Source organism: Cyanistes caeruleus, chromosome 21 (genome assembly GCF_971803275.1).
Source record: "Cyanistes caeruleus chromosome 21, bCyaCae1.hap1.1, whole genome shotgun sequence".
Lineage (NCBI taxonomy): Eukaryota > Metazoa > Chordata > Aves > Passeriformes > Paridae > Cyanistes > Cyanistes caeruleus.
In genome coordinates, this window is record NC_141721.1 from 6,308,581 (window position 1) to 6,332,975 (window position 24,395).

The window sequence follows — 24,395 nt, forward strand, 5'->3', positions numbered from 1 at the left end:
AAGATATTTCAAGGCAAAATAAAAATAGGACACTTCCCTTGCTCCCCTCAATAAAAAACTCTGAATGTTTCTATAAAAATGTGAAGCAAAAACAGCAGAGGAGTTTCTATAGCGAGTGCAGCTGTGGCCATTCAGCTGTCACTGCCACTGCTCTGATGTACATGGATGGATGTGTTCTCCTCATGTTGCTCAGTTTTGTACTTGCAGTAACTGTTATTTACATACAAAATGTTTCATTTACCATCCCCAGCACCTGGCTCAGCCTGTGCCCCGTTATTTCTCGTGGTTGATGCGTTCACACAAGCACAGAAGGCCACACTGCCCCCAGGGGGGACAGCAAGGACAGGGAATCACAGCAGGAAGGAGCTGAGCCCCAGGGAAGCAGCCTCGAGGTGGTCAGTGTGTCTGAAAATGTTTCATTTCAAGCACAGCAACCACGTTGATGCTTCCAAAGATCCCATTCCAGTGGAAGCACAGAGCTGTCACCAGTCTCAGGGTGCTGAGGTGTCCCTGCCCTACTCCCTGGACCAGGTTTGCCACTGAAAAATCAGAAATTGCTCTGAGCTCCCACCTGCAAAGAGCCACAGCAGCTCTTTGATCTGTGGATCACAGAGACCCACAGAACTATTTGCATTCTGACATCACAATTATTACAGATTAGTTTGAACATCTTCAGAAATCCCAAAACCAGCATAAATAAATGAAACTGAAGTCAACACAGGCCTAATTAATTTATCAGTACCAGGCTGCTAATTAACATCACGCTTTGCTGCAGCACAGGAAGAAATCTACTGACCACAATGAGCATTTGACAGCCCTGTAGATATTAAAAATGCCAGCTACACAGCCAGGAGTGATCCAAATCCTTCATCCTTCATCCTCTTCCTCAGCCAGGAGGATGTTTGTGAGCTGCTCCTCAGACACAGCCAGTTCCTGGCAGGCTCCCATGGCCTGGCTGAGGTAGACAGCCAGGATGTGTTTGCACTGCAAAGTTAACAGCAGGAGCAAGGCTGGAACGTCAGCTCTGTCTGGACCAGGAATCCATCCTGGCCAAAATGAGTTTAATGAAGTGCTCAGCCCTCCCAGGAGCGTGGTTCCCTCCTGGCACAGGTGGTGCTCAGTGTCCCCAGTTGTGCCATGCAGGGACCTGCCACAGATCCTGGCTCCTGGCACCCTCCCCACCACTGCTGACCCCCAAAACCCCTCCCTGCACCCCAAATCGGGCGCTCAGAGGCCAGGGACACAGTGGGTCAGGCTCAGCCTGCATGGTCAGCTCCACACTCCTGTTTGTTTGGGAATTTCAGGGCAGAGCCTTGGCCCCTCTCTCCATGCCAGGCTGAGGAAGAGAACTCACCAGAAGGCTCTCACTCTTCTGCAACACAGAAAACTCAAAGGCGGGGCACGTGCAGAAGTGGCAGGAGCTGTAGCAGGTGTAAAGTTTGCCTGAGCTTCCAAGGACCTGAAACAGAGGCAGGTGAGGAGTCAGAGGCAGGATTCACTTTAATTTCTCTGCCTCAGGCTGGGTCTGCACTGACCCAGCAGTGAGGGGGAGATGTCACAGTACAGAAGTATCCCCAAACGTTGAAGTGACCCACCTAAGCTTGGAGCTCCTCAGCTTTCTCATGTTCTCTACAAGCTTCTCTCCCTGCAGGTGAGGGTGTCCTGTACCTGTGCCTGCAGCAGACCCCAGCCCCAGGGACCTGCCTGATTCTGAGGGGCTGGGAAGAGGGCAGTGGCACCACCTGAGGTCCAGGAGTCACACAGAGCCCAGCTATGAGCCCACAGCCACCACGGGCCGGGACAGGAGAGCAGCACTGAGCATTTATTTGCTCTCCTTTCCCAACCACTGAAGGCTGTTCTGCTCTCAAAACCAGCTGCAGCTACTGGAATCCAGATCTGCCTGAATAAACAAAGCTGAAGTCTCCAGAGAAGCCCTCCCTGCTCCATCTCTGCTTTGGGAACAGCACTGCCTGCTTTTCCCACATGCTTTTCCTTGCAAGGCTGGTACTGAGGCACCAGGGTGAGCAAACAGGTGAGGGAAGCATTTTTTTCCAGCACGGAGCAATCTGTGAGCTGCTGGAGCTGACTGCAGGATATAGGAAAGCCAGCCTATGGATTATTATTCCTCTTTTGGTCCCTTCAAGACTGGAAAATAGCTTTTAGGAAACTACTTTATGATCTGCAGGAGCAGAACAGACTTGCACAGGGCCCAGGGCTCGGAGGGCACATCACCCACCCCAGGCTGTAGACTGGCTGGGTTTGTGGCACACACACCTCCAAATCCAAAGATAAACACAAAAAGTGAAAAGGCAGTGGAGCTCTGCAGAGTGCTGCTCCCCTCCAGGACATCCCTGGCATTCCAAAACCCTCCAGGGGAACACTGTCCTTCACAGTCCAAAGCTGCACTTCCATGGGGAGCCTTCCCCTGTTCCCTGGAGCTCTCCCTGCACCCTCTGCCCAACAGGGAACATCCAGAAGTTTAGGCTCTCCCACTGAAGTGCCAATGCCTCAAAGTCCCCCTCACTCCCAGCAGATCCAGGACACAAAACTCACATTCTCATTTCAGGGTAAACCATTTTTTTTCTCAGTCTGGCCTTTCCCCTGGGTCCTCCTTTTACTGCAGGCTGAGTTTGTTTCACTTGTGATAAGTTTGTTTTCCTGTAGCCCCTTTGATTGTTATTTCCAAGATGAAGAAGTATTGTGATGGTGCCTTCCCTTCAGAAGTGTTTTTCTTTGGGGAGGGGGGGAAGCCACAGACAGACACTGCCAGATTTGGGCTGAGCTCAGCCTTCCCCAATCCTGACCTAGATGGCAAGAACAGAGACTCTGCCTAATAAGGCAAAATCTAAAATCCAAAGACTGGGAGAAAAAGGTGCCTCTGTTCCTGGCCAGCTGCAGCCCAGCCAGGCACCGATTTCCTTCTGCTGTCCTCATCCCTGGGCCTCAGTGAGGAAAAATCCCCCTGGAGGTGTCTGTGCCAGGGTATGGGGGCACAGGAGGGTCAGCTGAGGCACCAGCACACGGACAGACAGACAGGCAGCACCACAGCCTGTGCCAGGGCCTGCTGCTCAAACCCTTCACCGTGGGGCATCTGCCACACAGTTCTAGGAAACTAATGAAAAAAAGACATAATGAAAAAAATCCCCAGTGAAGGTGCAGGATGTGAGTGGTGCAAGTGCCAGCTGACAGGGCTGAAGCACTGCCCTGCTTCACTGCCACGGCTCAGAGCTAAGGGCTGCCCCAAATGCTGCCAGGTCAACACTGCCACATCCAGCACAGCTCCACCACCAGCCAGACCCATCATCCCTGCAGCAGGTAGGGTTTACCCCTGACATCAGCATGGCAGCTATCACCCAAGCTCTCCTGGGATGATTTCAGCTCTGAGGCATCATGCCTCACTCCATCAGTGCTACTCCTCTGTTAAACAGCAAGGGCACTGAGAGACAAATCTCAGCTTTCATTTGACTGAGGGCTCTTTCTTCTCCCATCTCAGCTCCTGAGGGCAAGAGCTGCCTACACAACAGGGCCTGTCTGAGCAGAGCCTTCCTCCCCTGAAGCAGGACCTGAGATGTGCTAGGTGATATGGAATCATCACCAGCTCAGATTTGGCTATAATGACCCAAAGGAGTTTCACAACAGAACCAGCCTCATGGCCTCAAAGAGTTCTCCAGAGCCAGCTGCAAGTGGAAGCACCACCTCACATTCCAGCTCAACCACATCTGGGTGAGGATGGCAGGGCTGACTTTGTGGGGGATGATTAACAGGGATGATTGTGCAGTGTCCAGGCAGCCATGGATGCCCCTCTCCCCTGGAGCACAGCTGGGGACATTTCCACACATTTCCAACATTTCCACAGCACACAGGAATGAAGAGCCAGTGACTCCAGTGCAGAACCCACCCAGGGCTTCAGTTTCTATGACCCCAGATGTGTTCCTGGCACTGCTCCAGCCCCAGGGTAGACTCTGCTCTTCGTTTCTGCATCTGACAGCTGTGATGAGGGAGAATTTCACAATGGCACCAACCTCACACCCCCAGAGAAAATACCTCTTCAGATTCCTCTGTTAATGAACTCATCAGTGTGGTTCAATCAGCAATCAAGCTCCACTGAAGATGACTGCAGCTGGAGGCACACAGGAACCTCCTTCCTGGAGGTTTGTCCTGCATTAACTCCCTGACCCTCCTGACCAGGGGTTCCTTCTCCACAGGGAAACCAGAGGCTCCCTCTCCCTGCAGAGGCAGGAGAGCAGTTCTGACACTTGTTCCTTTTCAGTGTGCACCAATTGAGCCCAATATTAATATCTGTGGATTATTAATTGATGCCCAGCAAAGCTCTGCCTTAGCCTGCAGGGCCTGACAAAGCTCTGCAAGGAGAATATGACTGTTCTCTGCCCAGTGGCATTTTCAGACAAGAAACAGTAAAAAAGGGAAAGCCTTTGAGCATTCAATTAATCAGCAAGGCTGTCTGTGGGTGCTGGAAGCATCCTAGGTTTACCAAAATTCCACAGGCAAGCCCTCAATTGGAACCCAAGGCTGTTCTTGAGCCCTGGTTATGATTCATGCTCCTCTGGAGGAGCCCGTGTCCTCTCCATGGCCCCAGAAGTGATAAAGGCTCCGTGTGCAAACTGTGCAAGCTCTGAACACATGAGAAGGGTTTGTGCCATCAGCCAGACCTGACTTCACAGCCCTTTTCCCACCCTACACGACCCCAAAGCACCTCCAGGGGACGAGAAAAGGTCCTTTGCAGAGGGGACACTTGGAAATGTTCCTTTTGAGTGCCACAGCAGTGAGCAAAGACATTCCCCCTTCCCTGGTGTGTGAAAAGCAGAGAACCAGGCCCAGCCCTGGGTGGGCTGTGCTACTTGAGGGGGTTGGGAGTGTTGAGGAGAAGGAATTTATGCTTCTTGAGCAAAATCTTTTGGGCACAGGGTCCCAGTGCTCAAGCAGGACACAGCAGTGTCCCTGTGACTCTGAAAGCCATGGGCTGGATGCAGCTGGTCAGTGGCTCACAGCACAGACAGACTGTCCTAAAAGAGCTGCCACCAGTGCTGGGGGACCACAGAACAAGGAATTGTGCACAGCACAGAAAGGTGAGAGTGAAATATCAATGGCTCCTCTTCTCACCTCACACCCAGCCTGTGCTGTGCTTGATCTCAGGGCTGAGGTGAGCTCTTCTCTGTGAAATTCCATTTCATGGGGATGAATCCATGTGAATCCATGATTCACAGCCTTGGCCACACTGAACCAGAATGAAACCCACGGCTTTGGCCTGCATTGCTTCCTCCCAGGCAGCAGAGATCTCCTGCCAAGCAGAGGTCATGAGAGGAAAGAAAGGCAGTGATGGCAGATAACACTGAGCTGTGTACAACTGGTCAGGAGGAAGAACTTCCTTTGCTGGATAGGATGAGAGTAATAAAGCAAAATTAGCAATCCCTGGAAAACTTCCTCCTGACTGTGATGCCCACAAACAATACATTGTCTCTGGCTGGCTGGAAGCCACAAAGAAAATCGTTCTGAACCGTGCTACTCTAAATCTGCTCCTCTCCAGTGTCCCTTCAGGAGTTTGTAAAACACTGGTGTCCTCTCTGTGTTTATCTATGCTCTGCAAATCAGGAAAACAGTCTCAGATGCCAGCTGGAAACCAGCAGAAAGCAAGAGCAAAGAGAAGCATGTACCTGGTAGAGAGTCCTTCCACTGGGGGACCTGACCTGGGTGACAGAACGCTGATCCACCAGATCCAGAGCTGGGACTGCAGATGGGCCAAAAATGAACTTCAGCCTGGAAGAGAATGTGTCTCTAGTTATGTCACAGCACAAAGGGAGACCAGCTGGCTCAGCCCCAGGGCACAGAGGCAGCCCTGTGGAGCCCAGAAGGTGCCCATTGCAAAAGTAAGACATTTTCCTTGCTGCAGCTGCTGAAAATGTCCCATGAGCACAAAGGGATTTTAGTGGAGCACACAGAGCCAGACTTGCCAGCACTCAGGGCAAAGGGGGCTCATGCTCTGGGACACCTCAGCTGTGCAGCCAGGCTGTCCTGCATGTGCTGCTGCCCTGGATTCTGTCAGTCTTGAATCCCACCTCTGGGCATGGACTACACAGCTCCCAGGGAAAGGGGAGAGCAAGGATGATCCACAGCTCCTGGAGCAAAAGGATCTGAGGCTCCTTCCTCATCCCCTGGAAATTGGCTCAAACCCTGGGGAATGAGTGGGTCATTTTGTAGTGATCACATCTCCATCACAGGCACAACTGGGGGAAAATTATCCCTTCTCTACCCACCAAACTGCATCAGAAGGAAGCTGGAGAACACCAGGGAATTACTCAAAGACACTCCACTGCGCATGGAGACACCAGTATCAGTTTTACATCTGTGACCCAGCTATGAGCAGGGCTCAGAGACAGCCAAGTTATTACAGATAAACACCCAGGGGCAGCATGTGCCTGATGTCCCTCCACTCCCCCTAAAAACTCTTTCCCTTTCAGGCAGGACATGTGCAGGGATGCACAGCATTTATGGATGAGGGAGTGCCTGGGATGGGGATCACTGCACATCCCAAAGGGGGATTTTATCTCCTGCTGGTGCTGTGCAGGGGTATTGGATAAGGTGTGTGTTAAATATGGCTATCTGCACCTTCAGCCTATTGTCCAGACAGCTAATGGGTTTCAAAGTCATTCTAGACCAGTAAACCAGCTGCTTTGAGCATTTCCAAAGAGCTCAGGGGCAACTCAGTTAACTTTACAGACCTTTCACCCGCTGAGAAAAATCTGTGTAGTCCAGATTGGTTCCAAGGGTAAACAACAAGGAAATCAGCAGTGATGAAGAGATAGCACCAAACACGAGCAGGAGACCAAGAGAAAGGGGAAAGTTTCCAAGTGCAGGGAGGACAGAGCAAGGCAGAGCCCCAGCAGGGCTGAGTCAAGCTCACTGATAAGCAGCCAAGCAGACAGACAGATTCCAGGAAGACCAAAACTTGCACAAACTCAAGGCAAGAAGGGCTGGCTCCGTCTGGGGGCTGTGAGGAGGTGGGTGGGGAATGCTTAACATAATACATTCCTTAATGATTAGGTTTGGGACTGTAAGGGGGATGAGTTCAGTGAGTTTCAGGAACTCTTTTCAAATTTAGGAAATTCTTTTCTTGTGTATATAATTTGATCAGTTCAACAGGAAATGCCCACAGGAAATTCAAAGACTTTGGAGATTTGGTAGAGATTGGGAAATTAGAATACTTCTGAGCTCCTGGATGCAGGGAATGGATGGGAATCTGGCTGCCAAGAGTTACCACCCAACCATTATTAAACCTAACAAGAGAATTTCTTTCCTCCTCTTTTCTTTTCTAAGGGGAAGTAAACAAAAGCTGTCAAATCTAATCCCACCTTTCAAAGGCCACTGTGGTCCCAGGAGAGGGAGTCAACACACCTTTCACAGATGTTGTGTCAGATAACTTTAACACAAAGTAATTAAGGCCTGAAGGGTTCCCAATGATCTCATCCCCTGGCAGGCAGGACCACAAGGTTACAGATGAATCTGAAAAGTCTCACAGTGACAGTCCCTTTACTCCACCTTCAACACCAACTGGTGAGGGCTGAAGCTGTGAAACTTGGATCTCTTAGGTCACTGCTGGGAATGACCAAAGTATTCACAAGGGTGACAAAGCTGACCTGAGACTGCCCCTAAACAGAAGAAAACTCTCAGCCTCCAAGTTAACAATTCCCTTGTGCAGGATGATGATAAGGACACTTCTCCCTCTCCATCACAGATGCCCATGACTCACACAGGAGTGAGCTCAGGGTGCTCACAGTGGCAGGAAGGCAGAGGGATGAATCAGCCTGCAACACAATCCACTCCTGAGATCCACAATCCTTCCAGACCTGAGGCTGGACTCAGAGCTCAGGTTAAATATCCAGGGTTTAAATTAGAACAAGTCATTACAGGAGATGCAGTGATACAGAGATAATTTTGTGAATATCTCAAAAAAAACCCTTCAGGACCTTCATTTCCACTACCACCAAAACCACTGGCATTTTTGTGTTTCAGCAGCACTTGGTCAAACACAGGGGAAAACAGTGATGAGAGCTGACACCAGTTGCCCTTCAGCAGGACACTGGGGCAGGAACCGAAGCAGAAGACACTCACCCCAGCAGCAGGTCATCAGGGACTGCAACAGAAAGAAAAGGAAATGTGATTTCACAGAATTTCACATGACAGGAGGGTCACTGTCCCCCCAAGGTACACCCAGAGGCCACACAGGACTGCAGTGCTCTCAGCATCCTCTCTAGCCACCAAAAAAGCAACAAGGAACAGTGAAATGCTCATGCACAGTGCTAAGGCACTTACCAAGTACAGCAATCACAACTACAGGGATTCATTTGAAAAAGAAAAACAGAAGCCCCAATGTACTTTCTTTTATGACATTCAAAAGCACACAATAAAAGGCAGGAAGCTCAGCATCTTACTCTCACTTTAAGAAGCTAGTTAAAAATATATTTATTATTTCCCCTGAAGCTTTCCTGCCATGAGTTGAGAACTCTGGCATCATGACTTTAAAAATGTTGTTTTTTTCCCAACACACTCTTGCAGGGAGCCACCAGTTTATGGCTTTCCATACAGCCCACTGAAACATTGTGTCCTCATTTATTGGAACTTCTCCTTAAGATGGAAAGTTACACTCAAGCACAGCAGTGTTTGTTGTAGCTGACAGCTCAGGCTCTGCTTGTCCCCTCTGATCTTTCTGCTGTCACCCAGGGGACACAGTGTACTCTGTCTCTATATCCCACTGGAAGATCTGGATTTTTGACATTGAAAGCCTTTTCTTTCAACAATTCAAAATACTCTATGACTTGCACTGTTGGTTTGAATTTTCCAGCTTTATTTGAATTTAATTCTGCAAAAGGATCAATCATTTTGTCTCCACAGCTCTGTCTCAAATGTGTGCTTTAGTACCACTCTGCTGCTTTAAGGACATCTTTAAAGGAATGTAAACTTCTTTTTTTGCTCAGTTTACAACAGGATTTATAAAGCTCTTTTAAAAGTCACATGTAGATTTTGGATCTACTCTAACCTGACAGGAGCCATAATGCAAGTGTGCCAAAAAGCTGTCACTCTGACAGTTTAGACATGAAGTTTCTGCCCATTCCTCACTCCCACGTAGTGCTCAAGACAGATTTATCTGAATTCTTATTTGTTTGGGTTTTGTGTAGTTAAAAATATTCCTTCAGCAGACACTTTCCTTGGGAAGAGCCATTCTGTGCAACTCATCCAGTAAACACAAACATTAATATTCTCTTAGCACAGATCCAGCAAAGGTAATTGTTCTTAACTAACTGCTGGAACTGGCCAGGATTTCACTGCTGCCTTGTGCTCGTTTCCCTGAAGCACCGGGAGGTTGTTCCCAGCTGGGATCACCAGAACACCCCCTCTGCCGGCCAGCCAGGCAAATTTCCCTTTCCAGCTCCACTTTTGGGACTGGTGAGTCTATAAAACCGGCAGGGCAGAGGGCACAGCAGAATTCCTGCGCAGAGGCATTAATTTATCATCCCTCAACTGTGACCACGTGCACCAGGAGCTCTGAGAAGCAGCATTACCCTGAAACCTCACATTCAAAAAAAAAATAGTCCTAACTGGTGTGATTTTTCAATTAGACTTGGAGAAGGGGCTGCTCCTCATTATCTGTGCTTCACACCCGTCTGTTGTCACAAAAAAGGACACAAAGGTGAAGGCTGTCCCTGAGACAAGGGGGTCTGGTAAAAAAGGGGAGGCCAAGGACCCTCATCACTCCCTTGGGGTGTGACAGGCTCCTGGCCACTCCTGCTGGCATCCTTCACATACCCTGGGAGGTCTCCTGGAAAGCCTTTTTGATCTCTCTCAAGAGCTCTTGTGCCACTGCTGGCAAGGTACTCCTGCCCATCCCCCTGGCACGGGATCATCCCTGGAAACGAGACAAGACAGGAGACAGTGGGAAATCTTTAGTGTCACCATGGATGCCGAGCATCAGGAAGGGTTATCTGGGCACTCCATTCCAACCCAACAACCAGGCCAAGGAATGGCATCCTTTAAATTTTCTTAAAAGCAACTTTTAATTTATTTATTTTTTTAAAATACATTCTGGGAACACAGGAGTCCTCAGGAACACACGGGTGTCTCTGAGATGCCCCCACACAAACACGGTCCCGCGGAAGGGAGCGCTCACTGCCCAGGGCAGCAGATGTTCCTCATGCCCAGGTGGCACTTCCTGGGGAGCAGGGCCTGGCGCAGGTCCCTGTCACCCTTCTGGGCCATTTACACACGGATGGGGTCCCCTTCCCGCCGCCCCAGCCCCCTCAGCCTTTCCTGGGGGACGCTCCAGCCTCTTCCTCATCTTTGTTCCCGCTCTGTGCCCTGAGGGGCCCGCCATGGGCTGGGCGCTGCTCACCAGGGCGGCCAGGGCGGCCAAAGCGGCGGGATCCGCTCCCGACGGGATCCGCTCCCCGCCCCGCTCCGCTCCCGGCGGGATCCGCTCCCGGCGGGATCCGCTCCCGGTGCCGCTCCCGGCGGGATCCGCTCCCCGCCCGCTCCCGCTGCCGTACCCAACGTCACGACACCGCCCCGTGCCCGCGGTGACGTCACGCGCGGCGTGCGCGCTCTTAAAGGGCCCGCTCGGGATGGCGGCGGCGGCGCTGTCGCGGGCTCTGTCCCGGTTCTGCTCCCGGCGCTGTTCCGCCCTGCCCAGGCCCGCCTGGACCTGGGGCCACCGGGGGCACCGCAGGGACAGCGGCACCGGCACTGCGGGGCTGGCGCGGCCGCGCTGGGCACGGCCGGCCGGGGCTGCGCTGGCCTTCCTGGGAGGTGAGAGGGGCGGCGGGCACCGGGCAGGGCGCAGCCGGCACCGGGCAGGGCGCAGCCGGCACCGGGTACTCACCACGCTGTCCCCGCAGGGCTGTCCTTTTTCCCGCGGGACGTCGAGGATGACGGCGAGGACGCCATCGTCCTGCTGCTGAAGAGAGCCAAGGTGCGGTGCGGGCGGTGCGGGCGGTGCGGGCGGTGCGGGCGGTGCGGGCGGTGCGGGCGGCGCGGGCGGTGCGGGCGGTGCGGGCGGCGCGGGCGCGGGGCCCGGCCGTGACCGAGCCCGGTGCCCCCGCAGCTCAGCGCCATGAAGGGGGAGCTGGCCGAGGCCGAGCAGCTCCTGCACCAGGCCCTGCGCCGGGCGCACCAGCAGGAGAACAGACAGGCCATCATCTACACCTACAGCATGGTGAGCAGCCGGGAGACAGCTGTAGGGAGAAGGAAAAGCGGCTGAGGCTCGTCCGCAGTGCCTGGGTGGAGCTTGAGCCCTGTGTGTCTTTTCCAGATGGGGAACGTGGCCTACCTGCAGGGACAGCTGGGCAATGTGGGTAACTGGTTTTTTCTCTCTGTATTTTTAGGGATTGATATCTTGTACACGGTCTTGAAGGTGTGGGGTGCTGGCACAAGCTGCAGGCTCAGAGCTGTGGGACGGAGATGTCCCAGTGCAAAGCAGAATGATCCACTCAGAGCTGCAGTCCCATGAGTACAGCAGGTTGAGAAAGATGCTCTTGCAGTTAAATTTTGAGTTCCAACAGTGTGCAAGGGAAGGAATACTTCTCACTGTGAAATGCTGCAGTTGAGCACAGAGATGGCTGCTCCAAGGAGAATCTGGGAAACCCCTGAGCTCACAGACAGGGTAAAGGCCTGGCTGCTGCAGCAGTGCTTAAGGAGAAGCTGAAAGGACCCACTGGTTCAGTACTGCTGCGCTCTGGTCAGCCTTTCACTTCTAACTGGTGTTGGTGTAGTGTAAATGCAACAAATCTGAGCTAGGTCCCTCGATGTAGTTTGCCTCTGTTTTGTTTTGAATGCCATCATTCCTCAGTGTTCTCTTCAAAATTCTTGTTTCAGGCAGAAAAGCTCTACAAAGCAACTATGAGCTATATGCTTGCAGGGGATGCAAAGGAGGTATGTTCTGAGACAAGGCTCCCAGTGGTGCCCTGCTCTTGACCTTATTTCTTGTGCTGTCATGCCTCTTATTGGAAATTGGCTGTACTGTAATGGATGGCAGCACTGGAGGCAACAAGGTGGGGATTTTTGAGGTCTAAACTCTCTGACAAAGTAATGTTTCTGTTGGGGAGGTACAAGGAGAGTAACGGTTGTGTTGTGTGTCCTGGCAGGATGACAACGCCATCCTTGAGATGTCCCTCAAGCTGGCCAGTATCTACGCTGCTCAGAATCAGTGAGTTCCCAGAGGTGTCATCTGCTTCCATCTCAGCTTTGCAGTGGTGGTGGGGTGGCCAAGCAGAGGCTCTTGAATGAGGGATCCTTCAGGGATGGAAGGAGCTTTGCTTTGCACTTTGCAGGCATAAATTAGCTATAGCAGGCTACCAGTTCTGCATCCTGTCCTTAGAGGAGAAGATTGCCAAGCAGAAGGACTTGCCTGAGGATGTCTTATCAGGTGGGCAGCCGTGTCTGCCAAAGGCTTCTCATCTTTTCTTCATGGCCCTGTCCTTCATGCTGTTTCTGTATTACCTAAGCACCATCTTCATGTCAACCCATTGTCTTCACACTGCCTGAGTTTCCTGCTGTGGTAGGGTGGAGGTTCACGCTGAATCCTGTGGCAGTGATCACTTCACTCCCCTCTCTTTGCAGCTGAAGAAAAGGCCAACACCCAGCTCCTGCTTGGGATGAGCCTGGACTCCTACGCCCGCTACCTCCTGAATATCAATGAGCTCCCAGCAGCACAGAAAGTGTATGAGAAGGCTCTGCAGATATCAAATGATGTTCAGGGAGAGACTCATCCACAGGTAATTGGTACAGCAGTAGCTGGGCTCTAGGGAAGGCAAGGCTGATCTGCAGGGAATGAGGCAGCCTTGGAGCAGCTCTGCTGCCATCAGACATGGCCAGCACTACCTGAGGCTGTTTTCCTGCCAGGAAGGGCAAGCATGCAAATACAGAAATACAGAACACTTCTTTACTCAATGCTTTTCTGGGAAAAAAATGGGAAATACTGCTTTAACTGGTGTGACAGGGAATGAATGTGGTGCTTCTGCTGCCCCAGACAGCTCCAGAAGCTTCCCTTTTCCCTCCTGGTGCAGAGTGTGGTGCTGATGAATGACCTGGCGACGGTGCTAGATGCTCAGGGCCACTACGAGGAGGCGCTCGCCTACAGCAGGAGGGCAGCAGAGCTAGCAAGGGACACTCAGCACCCCGAGGAGCACGTGGTGCTCAATAATCTGGCAGCAATCCTGATGCACAAAGGTCAGTGAAAAAATGCCCAGCCTGTCATTGAGCTTGTGCTGACTGCAGAGATCTGGGTTTATGTTGTAGGGCTGAACTACAGTGCTGCTTTGGGGTTATTCGTTTTAGTTTAGGTAGTAGATAAGACTTTGAATTGCTTTCACAAACTGAATTTAGCCTGACCCAAAAGGTTGCCAGGGGATCTTGTTTCCCATGTCCTTTGTGTCCAGTAACTTTTCCAAAAGGACAGAAGACATGCATGAGATTTGTTTCTATGAGATTTTAGTGCTGAAGCAGCACCAGGTCCCATCATCACTGCTGCTCTCCAGCTCTCAGAGTTGACAACCAGGCAGGATGTTTTCTGAGCCTCCTTAGATTTTGGTGTGTTCCAAGTAGTCCTTGTCCTTTGCATGTGATCAGCGTCTGGAGGGAGCTCTGAAAATGAGTGATGGACCTGGGTAGCTAAGCCTCTTTTCCCTCTTGCTACAGAGGATTTCCTGCAAGCAAAACAAGTGTACAAAGAAGCTCTCAAGCAGGCACAGCAGAAGGGAGATGCTGCTGCTGTCCAGCATATCCAGGAGGAACTAGCTGAGCTGGCCAAGAGGAGAAAGGGCTCCAACTGATTTTGGCCACAGAGTCCAACCTTGAGGTGGCTGAAGGCAGCAAGAGCTGGTCAGCACAGGCAGCCTGGGAGCAGCTCGGTGCAATTCTCCAGAGAAACAGCAATGAGGAGTTTCAGGAGTGCTTAAGAGGAAGGGCTGCCACTGCCTAACAGACCAAAATAAAGGTGTGAAATCTAAAGTGTGAATTTGTGGTGTAGTCTGTGGTTTGACTGCCCTACTGTGGTTTGACTGCCCTACTGTGCTAAGTGATTTAATTTTGGCTGCCTAAGTGCAAGTCTGGCCTGGTATACCTGTGTTAGAGTCAAGGAGTAGCAGTTTGCTACTCCTGCCTGCCCACAAAAGTGTTCAGGTTCAAAACATGGCTGTGCTAGGAGCAAGTCTTGAAAAGGAATAGGCAGGAATTGTCTCACTCTTTACACACTGCATAACAGGGGCTGTGCTTCTGTCAGTGCTGCAGCTCAGGGTGTTTGAACTAAAGCAGAGCATTACCCAGGCTGTACCTGTCCTGCAACAGAGCTGTAGCTGCCTGTCCCGGTCCAACAGGGTGCCTGAAGATCAGGTTTATTTCTTCATTTAGCATCCAAAGATAGAGACTGTTACCACACAGAGCTGCTGTTGGAAATAAAACACTTGGCTCCAGTGGAGAGCACACAGAGTGCCAGAGTTGTCCTCCTCTCTTGGACAGGTCAGTGGTAGAATGCCGAAGCCTCCTGTTGGAAAAGATGCTGTGTACAAACCCAGCTTTGTCAGCTAAGTGCCTTTGTGTGAATCAACAAAGAATCAACAGAATTTCCCAGTTCTGCCCTGCTAGGAAGCCTAACGTTAAAGAAAGAGGAGAATTAAACCAGAAATTACCAAATCCATATTTAGTTAAGATAATAAAACTAATTCTGTCACTATCCAAGCACAATTTTAACCTCTCAGTTGTCAGAACTGCAGCTGGTTGGTACAATCCTCAATGTAATTACATCATTATTAATTTACTTACAGTAGCAGATCCATCTCTGAGCTAAGAGGAGGAGTCACACAGGTTTGCTAGAGAAGAAGTTCATTGAAGCTGGAAAACTTCAGTCACATTCAGAGCTTTGTTCTCAGCAAGCTAGGAAATAAAAATAGGGCTGTACTGACAGAAAGGCTCTGGCACATTAAAGCCAACCTTCCCTGAAGTGCTGGGTTTGAAGTAGCAGAGATTGGAGGGCAGCAGTGTTACCTGCAGCACCCTGGCACCAGGGTCTTGCCTGATGCTGCAAAACAAAAGGGAGACACAGGAAAAGCAAGTGGAGAACTGATCCCCTTTATTGATTGGTCTGAATCCAGAAGTCACTGTCTAGTGAAGACATCGTGTGGAAATTATGATGCATGGGTTTTTCAAGTCTTAAATGATTTCATATCAGAATCACGAACCATATCAAGATGAAAGCATTGTGAAAGCGCTGATCAGAAATCAGGTAAAAAATTTGTAGTAAACTACACTTTGTAAACATGACTTACAAACACCTTCCTGTTTGAAACAGGGCAGATGTAATTCCATACTTGAAGATTACTGGAATTGTGGTAAACCCTAACTTAGGCTCTGGAGAGGTTTTTACACTGGAGAAGTTAAAACTCAGATAATAAACAAAAAAAAAAGCAGCAACATTTTATGTGCAAATGCCACTCAAGCTGTATCTTAGGAGATTGTGACTATCCTACTTTGGATATCCTGCTGCTGCTGCAGCAGTAACATGAAGCTTTGCAATGAACATGCTATACTTACTGTACAGGTAGCAAAGACATTTGTCTGTACATGCCTCTTTCACATTGTATTTGTTACACTAAGAAAGTAAGAACAAGTGAGTTTAAGAATGGAACTTAACTCTCCACTCTAAATTTCAATCTACAAAAAGGGCAGATCAACTAATTTTCCAGTATACGTTGCTGTGGGAACCAAAAAAGAAAGTTAAAATAAGAGCACAGGTCTACAAACAGGATGAAAACTTCACTGCTTCAAGCCAGAAGGGTAAAGGAAGGGAGGATGAGAGAAATCTTTCTCAGAGAAAGACTGCAAGGAGATTTAAGACTGCCAACGGATCTACTCTGATGCAGTGTTTAAAAAAAGTAGCAAAATAGTTCTGTATTTTCAAGTGTCAAGTTTCCAAATGAGTTCCTTTGGAATTTTGTTTCCCACACTTGGGGCAAAAAGGCTTTCCTTAAAGTACTGAAAATAAATTTGCTATTGATAAATAGTTCTGTGCTTCTTCCTGTTTGTAAACGGACCATCACAGTCCATAGGATGCAGAGCTCACATGACTCAAGGTTACACACTGCATTACACCTTCCATACAATGCATCACAAATACAGTGGCAAAATCCAAAATATTTTTCACTGGAAAATAACTCCAAGGCAAAGACCCTGTTGACCAATGAGATGCAAAACCAGTTTGGAATCTGACAGACCACACCACCCCCCAGCTCAGTGCTATCTGTGAATCAGTCCTTCTACCCCAGAAGATTTGAATTCACTTCCTGAGGTCAGTGCAGCATAAAATGAAGATGCTTTTGGAGATGGATGGCAGGACACCCTGTGACATCACTGCCAGATGGATGTGTACATAAGCTACAAGCATATCATAGCAAGCATTGATAGATGAATGATTAAGGAGACTCTCCTAGTACCATATACAATTAAAAAATAAAAGTCACCCTAACAGGTATTGCACACTTCAGGAGTTAAGCCAAGCATTTGTAAGGACTTCCACCAAAAGCTTGCTTAGAGGGACAGGGACTGGGATGCAGACTTCAAAATAATTACATAAAGGTTTTAAAATCAGATTGGAGGAAGGAAAAAAATCACAGTACTATTTCAAACTGGTTGTAACAGAAGCCAAGTAGTTGACTCGTGTGTTGCTCAATTATTCTATAAAAGCACTTTCTTTTATTTAAACTTGGGATGTGGAGGTTTTTCTTCTTAAAGGATTTATCAACCCACCCGGAGCCTCTGTTCAGAAAAGCCATTTGCTGTGGTTAAATATGACAGTAAAATTTAGTAGCCTGTTTTGACTGCATACAATGCAGAAACAGAGAACACTAAGAATAGGCTTTTAGGGCACAGTTAAAATTCCCAGTGTGCATAACAGTGAGGTATGCCTCCAGAAGCTGTTCTTTTTTTGTTTCTTTAACCTTTTAAAAATGAACCATAACATACCCATGCAATAATATTTCTGCAGTGTTGCTAAAAAAAACCAAAACAACTGCACCAAAAATTTACAATGTGGCAGAATTTCAAATTCCAAAGAAATATATCATCTTATTCCAGCAAACTGGAGTTATGATAATGTACAGAATTCACTAAGGGGTCAGTCTTAAAAATCAACATTTTCACAAGAGCTTGAACACCACTGAGAGAGTGTGTCTAGGGAAAAAAATATATATATAAAAGCACAATGCCTGCAGGAAGTGGCACGGCATTAAATGGGCAATGATGGTTGGGAGGCTGGGGTTCTGGTTAGGCTAGGCTGAGAAGGAGGCTAGGGTTATGAAGAGTATTCTACACTGGAGAAAATGCTTAAAAAAAAATTACAAAATGACCCCCAAAGTTTAGGCAATGATTTGAACATAAGTACACCAGATACTATAGCAAGGGAAAAAACACTGCAAAAAGTACTCTCTATTTACAGAAGAATGATTTAAAAGACATTATGGTATTCTTTACAAATAGATGTAGAGCAGGAATAGTCCACATTTTTAAAAACTCTTTACATATTTATCTTTAGTAAGTCAACCTTCTCGACCACAATCCTCCAACACACAGCCTGTGCAGAAGGCATTTCACAGACTCTCCAGCAATTCTTCATTGTGTGGCCCTTGCTCTCTTGGAAAGTCTCTGTGGGCACAAGTCAAAAATAGATTTCTTTTTTTGACCCGCAAATTAAAAAAAAAAAAAAAAATAAATCTGCATAGTTCAGTCATCACTGTCAGACAGAGTCTCATATTGTGCTGAAAGCAGTGGTGCAGGCTCTCGCTCCCAGATCCTGTTCTGTGGGTGAGTGGTTGCTTGGCTCATGGATGGGGGGGCACAGGTGATGGAGGTCGGGGGAGTGCTGCTCAGCATCCTCATGGTCAGAGGGTTATATGGAAACTGGGTGGAACCTGCATCAAAAGGCAAAAACACAAGCTGTTCTGAGATACCTGTGGTGGCTTGGGTTGTAACAATTAGCAGAAAATCTGTTGCAGAAAACCCCCAGGTGCTGGAAGCTTCTGGCCAATATCTGGCGTTACAGTAAAATATCTGAGCTCTGCAAACACCTTTGAAAGAAGCCCATTCCTCACCTGTTGATGAAGGCCTGTCTTCCCAGGCCCACACTGGAGTCTGTCTGTGGTAGTCCCCTTCTGAATGTACAGATGAGACAGAAGAAGGTCTTTCAGTTCCCAAATATCCCTGCCCAGGAATCGGAGACTTTGACTTCCTACTGTTTGATTTGCCAATGAGCTTCTGCTTGCTGACAGCCCCACCTGGCAACAGAAGGGACAGATTTCACCACCCTCATTTTAGCCTCTCTGTGTTTGTTTCTAGAAATTATCAGGTAGCTTCAGGTATCCAATACACCCTGTTCTCCTCTTCCTGTTCCAGCAGTGTTGTTGGAAAAGCCAGGACAATAAATGCAAATACCACCTCTGCCAATTACAGAGGAAAGACAGTGATTTTCAGTGATACCAGATTATACAAACTCTTGATTTGTTTATTTTCTTTAAGGCCCTGGGATATTTGGGAGTTGCAATACCTGAATTTGGAGATGGATTGGCTTCTTCCCTACGTGTCTCGTTACTTGCCGGTACCGCGGCACCGGAGCTGCCCGGAGCCACCGCAAGAGGTTGGGACATGACGACCCCGTGCTCCTCACTCTTGTCATCAAAGTTTCCCATCAGTGCTTTCCTAATAATGTCTTCCAGACCCAGATTACTGGCAGGATCTGCAAAGGAGTGACTCCTAGAACTGACTGCACCTGGGAGTGAAGAGAAAACACAGGCAAAGGTGGGAAGGGAGGCAAAAAATTATCTCGGAGAAATTAAAAAGGGCTGTGGACAAAGATTTGGTCATTTTGCTTTTCCTTATGGTGCAGGAAATAAGTTTTAATGAAGGATATTAGCTTTTAAATTTGCACCATTTTCCTCTTTTACTGGACTTGCCAAAGAGTATAAATTTAAGATATCAAAGAGATTACATTTTTCTAGAACATTTGTTGTTTCTTTTACTGAAGAACTTACCTGAGGTAGTGACTGCTGGCAAATTGAATATTTCAGTCCCTGGCTGAGCAGTTGCTGCAATTAAAACACAACATTTCACTAAATTTTTCAGTATTGATGATGACTAAGTGATCAGCAGTAGCCCTACTGCACAAGAAAAAAGCAAAAACATAGTTCTAGTATCATATTCCACCATGTCAGTGTTCATTACTGGAACTATATTAAAATGCTGTTTAAAAGACATAAGGGCCAAGAAACCACAAGCCATTTAGTTTCAAGACATCTTTCCAAATAGGAAAATATGTAGTATTGATATAAAGCAAATTACAGGCACAGTTCATTAGAATAGTGTTATTTTTTAACAACTTTCTCATTAATTATGTAGTTTTCATCTCTTAAATTAAATGTTAAAATGATGTGACATCCTACATACAACAGCATAAAAAAAATCTAACCTTCTAGTTCTATGGTCATAAATTATTATATGTGTTTTATATTCATAGATTTATTTTAATTTGTATTATTTGATCATATTTAGGTCAGGACATCTGCAGGTGGAAGTCACATAAAGCTTAAGCTGGAAAAGTAAGTAAAAAGGCAAGTCCTGCATACCCATGTCAGAGTCACCTCCACCAGATGAGTTCAGCTTTCGAAATATCTCCTGTTTCTTGGATTTTACCATTGGTGAAGTGTTCTCAAGTTTGGTGAAAAACGAAGGCAGGTAACTGATACTGCCTGGAGAGCGAGAGTCAGTCCTGCCAAGACCAACACGTGTCAAAGAGACAGAACTTGTAAGATGCACATTTAAATCTTCCCCAAAGCAGTCAGGCAGAAACCACTAACAGTCATATGAACACTAGGGAGCTCAATAATAACTGAGTTTGCTTAAGCAGCAGCAATCTGACAAATGAGCTTGAATTTAAAAAAAGCAAACAACTCGTACGTAAATTAAAAAATAATGTAAAAATGAAGTAAAAAATAATCCAGGTTTCCTAGCCTAAGATCCTTACATTTCTAAAAAGTGTAATCTCCCCTGCCATGTTCATGAAAATTCCTTTGTATCCATCTAACATCTATCCTGGACTGTAACAGCCCTGCAGCAACTGCACAGTAGAAAACCTGAAGAAAATTACAATTGATTTCACCAGCATGAGCCTTCAAAACGTGCTTTAGGTGCTCTTCCTTCAGCAGGGCAAATACAGGAGCACCCACTGCAGTGTGCATCTCCTACATGTTTGCAGACACCAGCACTGCCAGGGACCCCAAGAAGGTCCTGTGAAGTTTTATGGTGCAGGTCTGACAGACTGGGACAGGGCTGCCTGACCCATGGACACTCCACCTTCACTACTCCTGGAAGCTCCTTAGCCCAGTGGAATTTCAAGTGATGAGCTGCTCCAGCATCATAAGTGCTGGAAGCCTGGGTTCCTCCCCTTTCCACAAGAACAGTATCCAGGAATCCAACCAGACAGGAGAAGACTGAATGATTTAATAAAAACTGACCTTTCTCAAAACTCACTTCAGTTTTACAGAACTGGAAACCACAAGGAGTTTCACTCTAACATTCTCTCAGATGTGACACAGAACACTCAGCTTGCACCAAGAAACTTAAGACAGAGCACCAACATGTGACCTTTCCCTCAGCCTCCCCAAAGCATCTCTCAAATAGCAAGTTTGGGATGTTAGTGCAGAAGGATTGACAGTGATTAACAACTTGCCTGTGGCACCAGAGGAAGGTCACTTGAAGTGCTCTTTATTAAAGACACTTTGCAGCACAAAGATTCAGATTTATGTTTTTAAAAGTCATTTTTACACCTACCTCTGTTCAGTAGGCTCAGCTCTTTGGGAAAGCAAAAGAACATTTTCCTGTTTCTCATGTACAACCGGGACCTGAGGTGGCGAGATTGGCTCGTAGGGCTCTGAGGGGACGTGACTCCTCTCTGGAGATTTTCCAGGCCTACATCCACAATTCAGAGACAGATAATTACTCTCAGTGCATGTACAGCAGTATTTAACTCATGTAATTTTCCAGTTCCTACGTAACTGCTTATGTAGACTTATGTTGCATGCTTTAATAAGCTTGGTGATCTTAAAAAGATGACTATGCATTGTCCATAACAACTCTGGTAAGTTATTAAATGTTTTCAGCTCTCTTAAGAGTGGAAATTAAGAGAAGTAGCAACAGAAAACCACTTATAAGTTATGTTATGGAGCCAAGCAATTGGCAAAACAGTAGAGACAGACTTTGCCTAAAAATAAGGCAAAAAAGCCCCTTTACTTCCAATCTACACCAAGATTACTGCACTATCTTATATCAATATCATATCTGAGCATCAATTAAACTTGCAGTTAGACTGAATCCATGCATTACCTTCCCCTGGCCTTGTCAGAGAGGTTCTCAGGGGACACTCTGGCCCCTGGCCGCTGGTGGTGCATGGGCTGTGACTGCGCCTCGGGGCTGTAGCGGTTCGAGGTCTTTGCCCGGCCAGAAACAGGTGTTGGAGCAGGGGTGGAATTCTGGAATGTAGTGGTGGGAGGCTGCAAAGAGGCCTGAGAAGCTGCTTGGTTTCTAGCAAAGTCTTGTGTGATAATTTGCTGGATGTCACCAAAAGAAACAGAAAAGAGATCTTGATTAGACATTGGCCAGAGTGTAGGTATTCATGAACTAGACGAGCCTGATGGCAACAAATGAGGTTATAAATTCAGATATAGTATTTTGTAAAACTCTCAAATAGAAGCCATAATTACAAAACCTACACAGATGTGATCAGCAAGGGTGATGAGCCGATGGGTCCTGGGCACATGTGCCATCCCCTCTGCCTGGGAAGAGGGAGGTGGAGGTTGCTGGGGTGAGGGGGGCTCCTGTTGTGTCCTGTAGCGGTGAATGGGGCCCTCATATGGTCTGTTGGGGTCAGCTGGTTGAAAAAGAAAAGGTCACTCTGTTAAGCTTCAAAGTTTGAAACTTCTGTGCTTGCAAATCTAAAAAAGGTGACTGTGAGAATATTTCCACAAGCAGATGAACTTACTCTCCACCTGGCTTGGTTTGGGTGTCTCTTGTTGATAGGGCTGTAGCTTTTCTTGAGCAGGTACAGGTGAATTTGCAGGGCTGATCACCTCAATGGCATCTCCAGGAGCTTCATACCGGTGTGAGGACACTGAATATCAAGCAAAGGTTATGGAATAAGATGTAAATATCACAGAAAAATTTTGTTGCCTATACTTCCATGAAACAGTGTTCCAACATAAACCAAGTAATTTTCAGTTTCCTGACTTCTGATAAGGTTTCTTTTATGATCCTGCATACATACATACAGCATTCATGCTGTAGCATGGAATTTGAATAAAGCAAACTCTGATTTTGCGAGAGTCACTCTATGCAAAAACTGTAGTTGTCTATCAAGTATTTCTGCTTTGCAGAGCTGAATATTTTATCATTAAACATCCAAATGATTTCACATAATTTCCCTAAAAGTCTAAGACAGACAGCAAAGAAGTAGAGTTACTAAGATACGTACAACTACTGGAAGAATCTGAACTTTGAGAGCCCCTATCTCGAGCATCCTTGTCTGAAGCAATCTGGCGAGTGATGATCACATCTATGAAGTTAGCAGCAGTAATTGTGGTCTTTCCTCGAGTTCTCAGCTCTTCCTCGTACCTGGATTTAGGAGGAGGTCCTTTCTCTTTACCAGCCTCTGAATAGACTACTGATGAAATCTGTCCCTGGGACTTGCCACCAGAGTAATTTGCAGATGTGTAGGGGCACTGCACAGGCCTCTTTTCTACCTCCAGGGTCTTCTGCTCCATCTGCTGCTGGTCAGTCACCACAGCTGACCGGCGTCCCATATTCTCTTCTATCCTGGCTCCTTCGTGCTTGTTCTCCTTTGCTTTGGCAACTTCCATCTGAGGAGCAGAGGCTGCAGCATCCACAAGTGCTGCCAGGGCATCAGCAGCAGTGTTGTAACGGGAAGCTGGCAAGCCTTGAGTGATAGAGGGAGCTCCAGGGGTGAGCTGCCTGTGGGCAAACATTGAATAGCCTCAATCACATCCCACAGAAAAGAACTAGAGCCATGAACACAATATAGCAAAGCTTTTCTGGCACTGATTTCTACCCAATGTGCACTGATGAAAATGATCTGATAAATCCAAGAGCAATCATGTAGTGAAATATCCTTTAACCCTAAATGCATCTTTTAATAAGCTCAAACAGAGATCTGTACCACATTAACTTCTAAAACATACATGATACGTAGCTGAGCAGCAGGATCCAAAGGTGTGATTACACTTGTCCCATTGGTTCCTTGGAAAATACTTGGCCTTTGCTGCAGAACGTTTTCCTGGCTTCTGACAGAGGGGGATGGGGACCGGACATATCCATGACTGCCAGGTCTGCCAGGCTGCTCTGCACCTGCAGGACACAGAGAGGAGGGGAACAAACAAAAACAGATGATTACTCTTATAACAGTGTAGCACTGTAAATCAATGCTGTCTCCTCCACATCTCTTCCCCAGTTGTCTCCAACACTCTGGATGTGATGGTATGTATTAAAATCTGTTCACAATACTCTAAATGACATGCAATTGTGCCAGTGACAACTGGGATTCACTCCTCTTTAGGTGCTACATTGCTTTGAGACAAACTTCAAGAAGCTGCAGAAGCTGCAGTTATGACCAGAACTGCTTGGCAACAGGAACCTGCCTGAAGTGCAGAGTAAAAGCAAACTGTAAATGGTATTTGCTAATGGTGACTACATAAAATGAGCAGTTACAGTGTACAAGACAAGTGATCCAAGTGTATCCATGTGCCCTCACCTGGCCGGAGATAAAGTTCAGCAGGGACTGAGGTGATTCTCTCCCTCTCTCGTTCTCGTTCTCTTTCCCGCTCTCGCTCACGTTCCCTCTCCCTTTCCCGTTCCTTCTCCCTCTCCCTCTCCCGCTCCCGTTCAACATTTGCAGCTGCAGAAGCTGCCAGGTGTGTGGGGTGTCCTGGAAGGTCCACAAGGTAAAATGAAGGAGAAAAAAATATATTTAAGAGAAGCATTGTAAACACTTGCCTATATATTTTGCTATACACTTACAGCACAATTTCCCAAATATATTTTAATTCCACTCAAAACTATCCACTTATCTAGGAAGAAAAAAACTTAACATACAGTGACAGTGGAAGGCTCAAAAGCCTTTTACTAAAGTGGTTGCTATACAGTTAGAAACTACACAGCTTATAGACCCAAATTCCACCCTTCAACACATGTAAAATGGGGTTAGTGAATTATAATCAATTTATTACAAATAAAGACCTGACAGAATGAGGCAAATTCAGAATTTGACAGCGCTTCTACTGTAA

At 47.4% G+C, this 24,395-nt stretch overlaps 3 protein-coding genes across 16 annotated transcripts in view; 1 reads left to right on the forward strand and 2 right to left on the reverse strand.

Moving 5' to 3' along the window:
• Positions 1–11,012, reverse strand: part of ZSWIM7 (zinc finger SWIM-type containing 7) — a 21,799-nt gene extending 10,787 nt beyond the window's left edge. The window contains exons 1-6 of one of the 6 annotated variants that reach the window (XM_086859662.1): positions 10,889–11,012; positions 9,820–9,919; positions 8,128–8,149; positions 5,673–5,775; positions 1,355–1,459; positions 713–984 (exon numbers count right to left, since the gene is read on the reverse strand). In XM_086859662.1, coding sequence (XP_086715788.1) covers positions 868–984; positions 1,355–1,459; positions 5,673–5,775; positions 8,128–8,149; positions 9,820–9,898 — 426 coding nt within the window. In that variant the 5' untranslated portion in view covers positions 9,899–9,919; positions 10,889–11,012 and the 3' untranslated portion in view covers positions 713–867. Of the gene's footprint in view, positions 1–712; positions 985–1,354; positions 1,460–5,672; positions 5,776–8,127; positions 8,150–9,819; positions 9,920–10,402; positions 10,629–10,888 lie in introns of those variants that run through there. The other 5 variants (XM_086859661.1, XM_023939278.2, XM_086859660.1 and 2 more) reach the window with 5 other exon arrangements.
• TTC19 (tetratricopeptide repeat domain 19) lies at positions 10,632–14,013 on the forward strand. Of its 3 annotated transcripts, XM_086859651.1 has the most exons (10): positions 10,632–10,815; positions 10,905–10,978; positions 11,111–11,221; positions 11,318–11,356; positions 11,881–11,937; positions 12,150–12,211; positions 12,336–12,430; positions 12,625–12,779; positions 13,071–13,233; positions 13,702–14,013. In XM_086859651.1, the coding sequence occupies exons 1-10, from the start codon at positions 10,632–10,634 to the stop codon at positions 13,833–13,835; spliced, it is 1,074 nt and encodes a 357-aa protein (XP_086715777.1). In that variant the 3' UTR covers positions 13,836–14,013. The 3 variants fall into 3 exon arrangements, with proteins under 3 accessions (XP_086715777.1, XP_086715780.1, XP_086715778.1); XM_086859654.1 differs by lacking the exon at positions 13,071–13,233; XM_086859652.1 differs by lacking the exon at positions 11,111–11,221.
• Positions 14,014–15,113: 1,100 nt separating this feature from the next.
• Positions 15,114–24,395, reverse strand: part of NCOR1 (nuclear receptor corepressor 1) — a 55,730-nt gene continuing 46,448 nt past the window's right edge. For all 7 annotated transcript variants that reach the window (XM_086859639.1, XM_086859643.1, XM_086859640.1 and 4 more), the window contains 12 exons: positions 23,864–24,037; positions 23,295–23,460; positions 22,571–23,067; positions 22,082–22,210; positions 21,813–21,970; positions 21,427–21,650; positions 20,875–21,012; positions 19,671–19,813; positions 19,080–19,133; positions 18,596–18,817; positions 18,144–18,326; positions 15,114–17,963 (listed from right to left, as the gene is read on the reverse strand). In XM_086859639.1, coding sequence (XP_086715765.1) covers positions 17,776–17,963; positions 18,144–18,326; positions 18,596–18,817; positions 19,080–19,133; positions 19,671–19,813; positions 20,875–21,012; positions 21,427–21,650; positions 21,813–21,970; positions 22,082–22,210; positions 22,571–23,067; positions 23,295–23,460; positions 23,864–24,037 — 2,276 coding nt within the window. In that variant the 3' untranslated portion in view covers positions 15,114–17,775. The remainder of the gene's footprint in view (positions 17,964–18,143; positions 18,327–18,595; positions 18,818–19,079; positions 19,134–19,670; positions 19,814–20,874; positions 21,013–21,426; positions 21,651–21,812; positions 21,971–22,081; positions 22,211–22,570; positions 23,068–23,294; positions 23,461–23,863; positions 24,038–24,395) is intronic.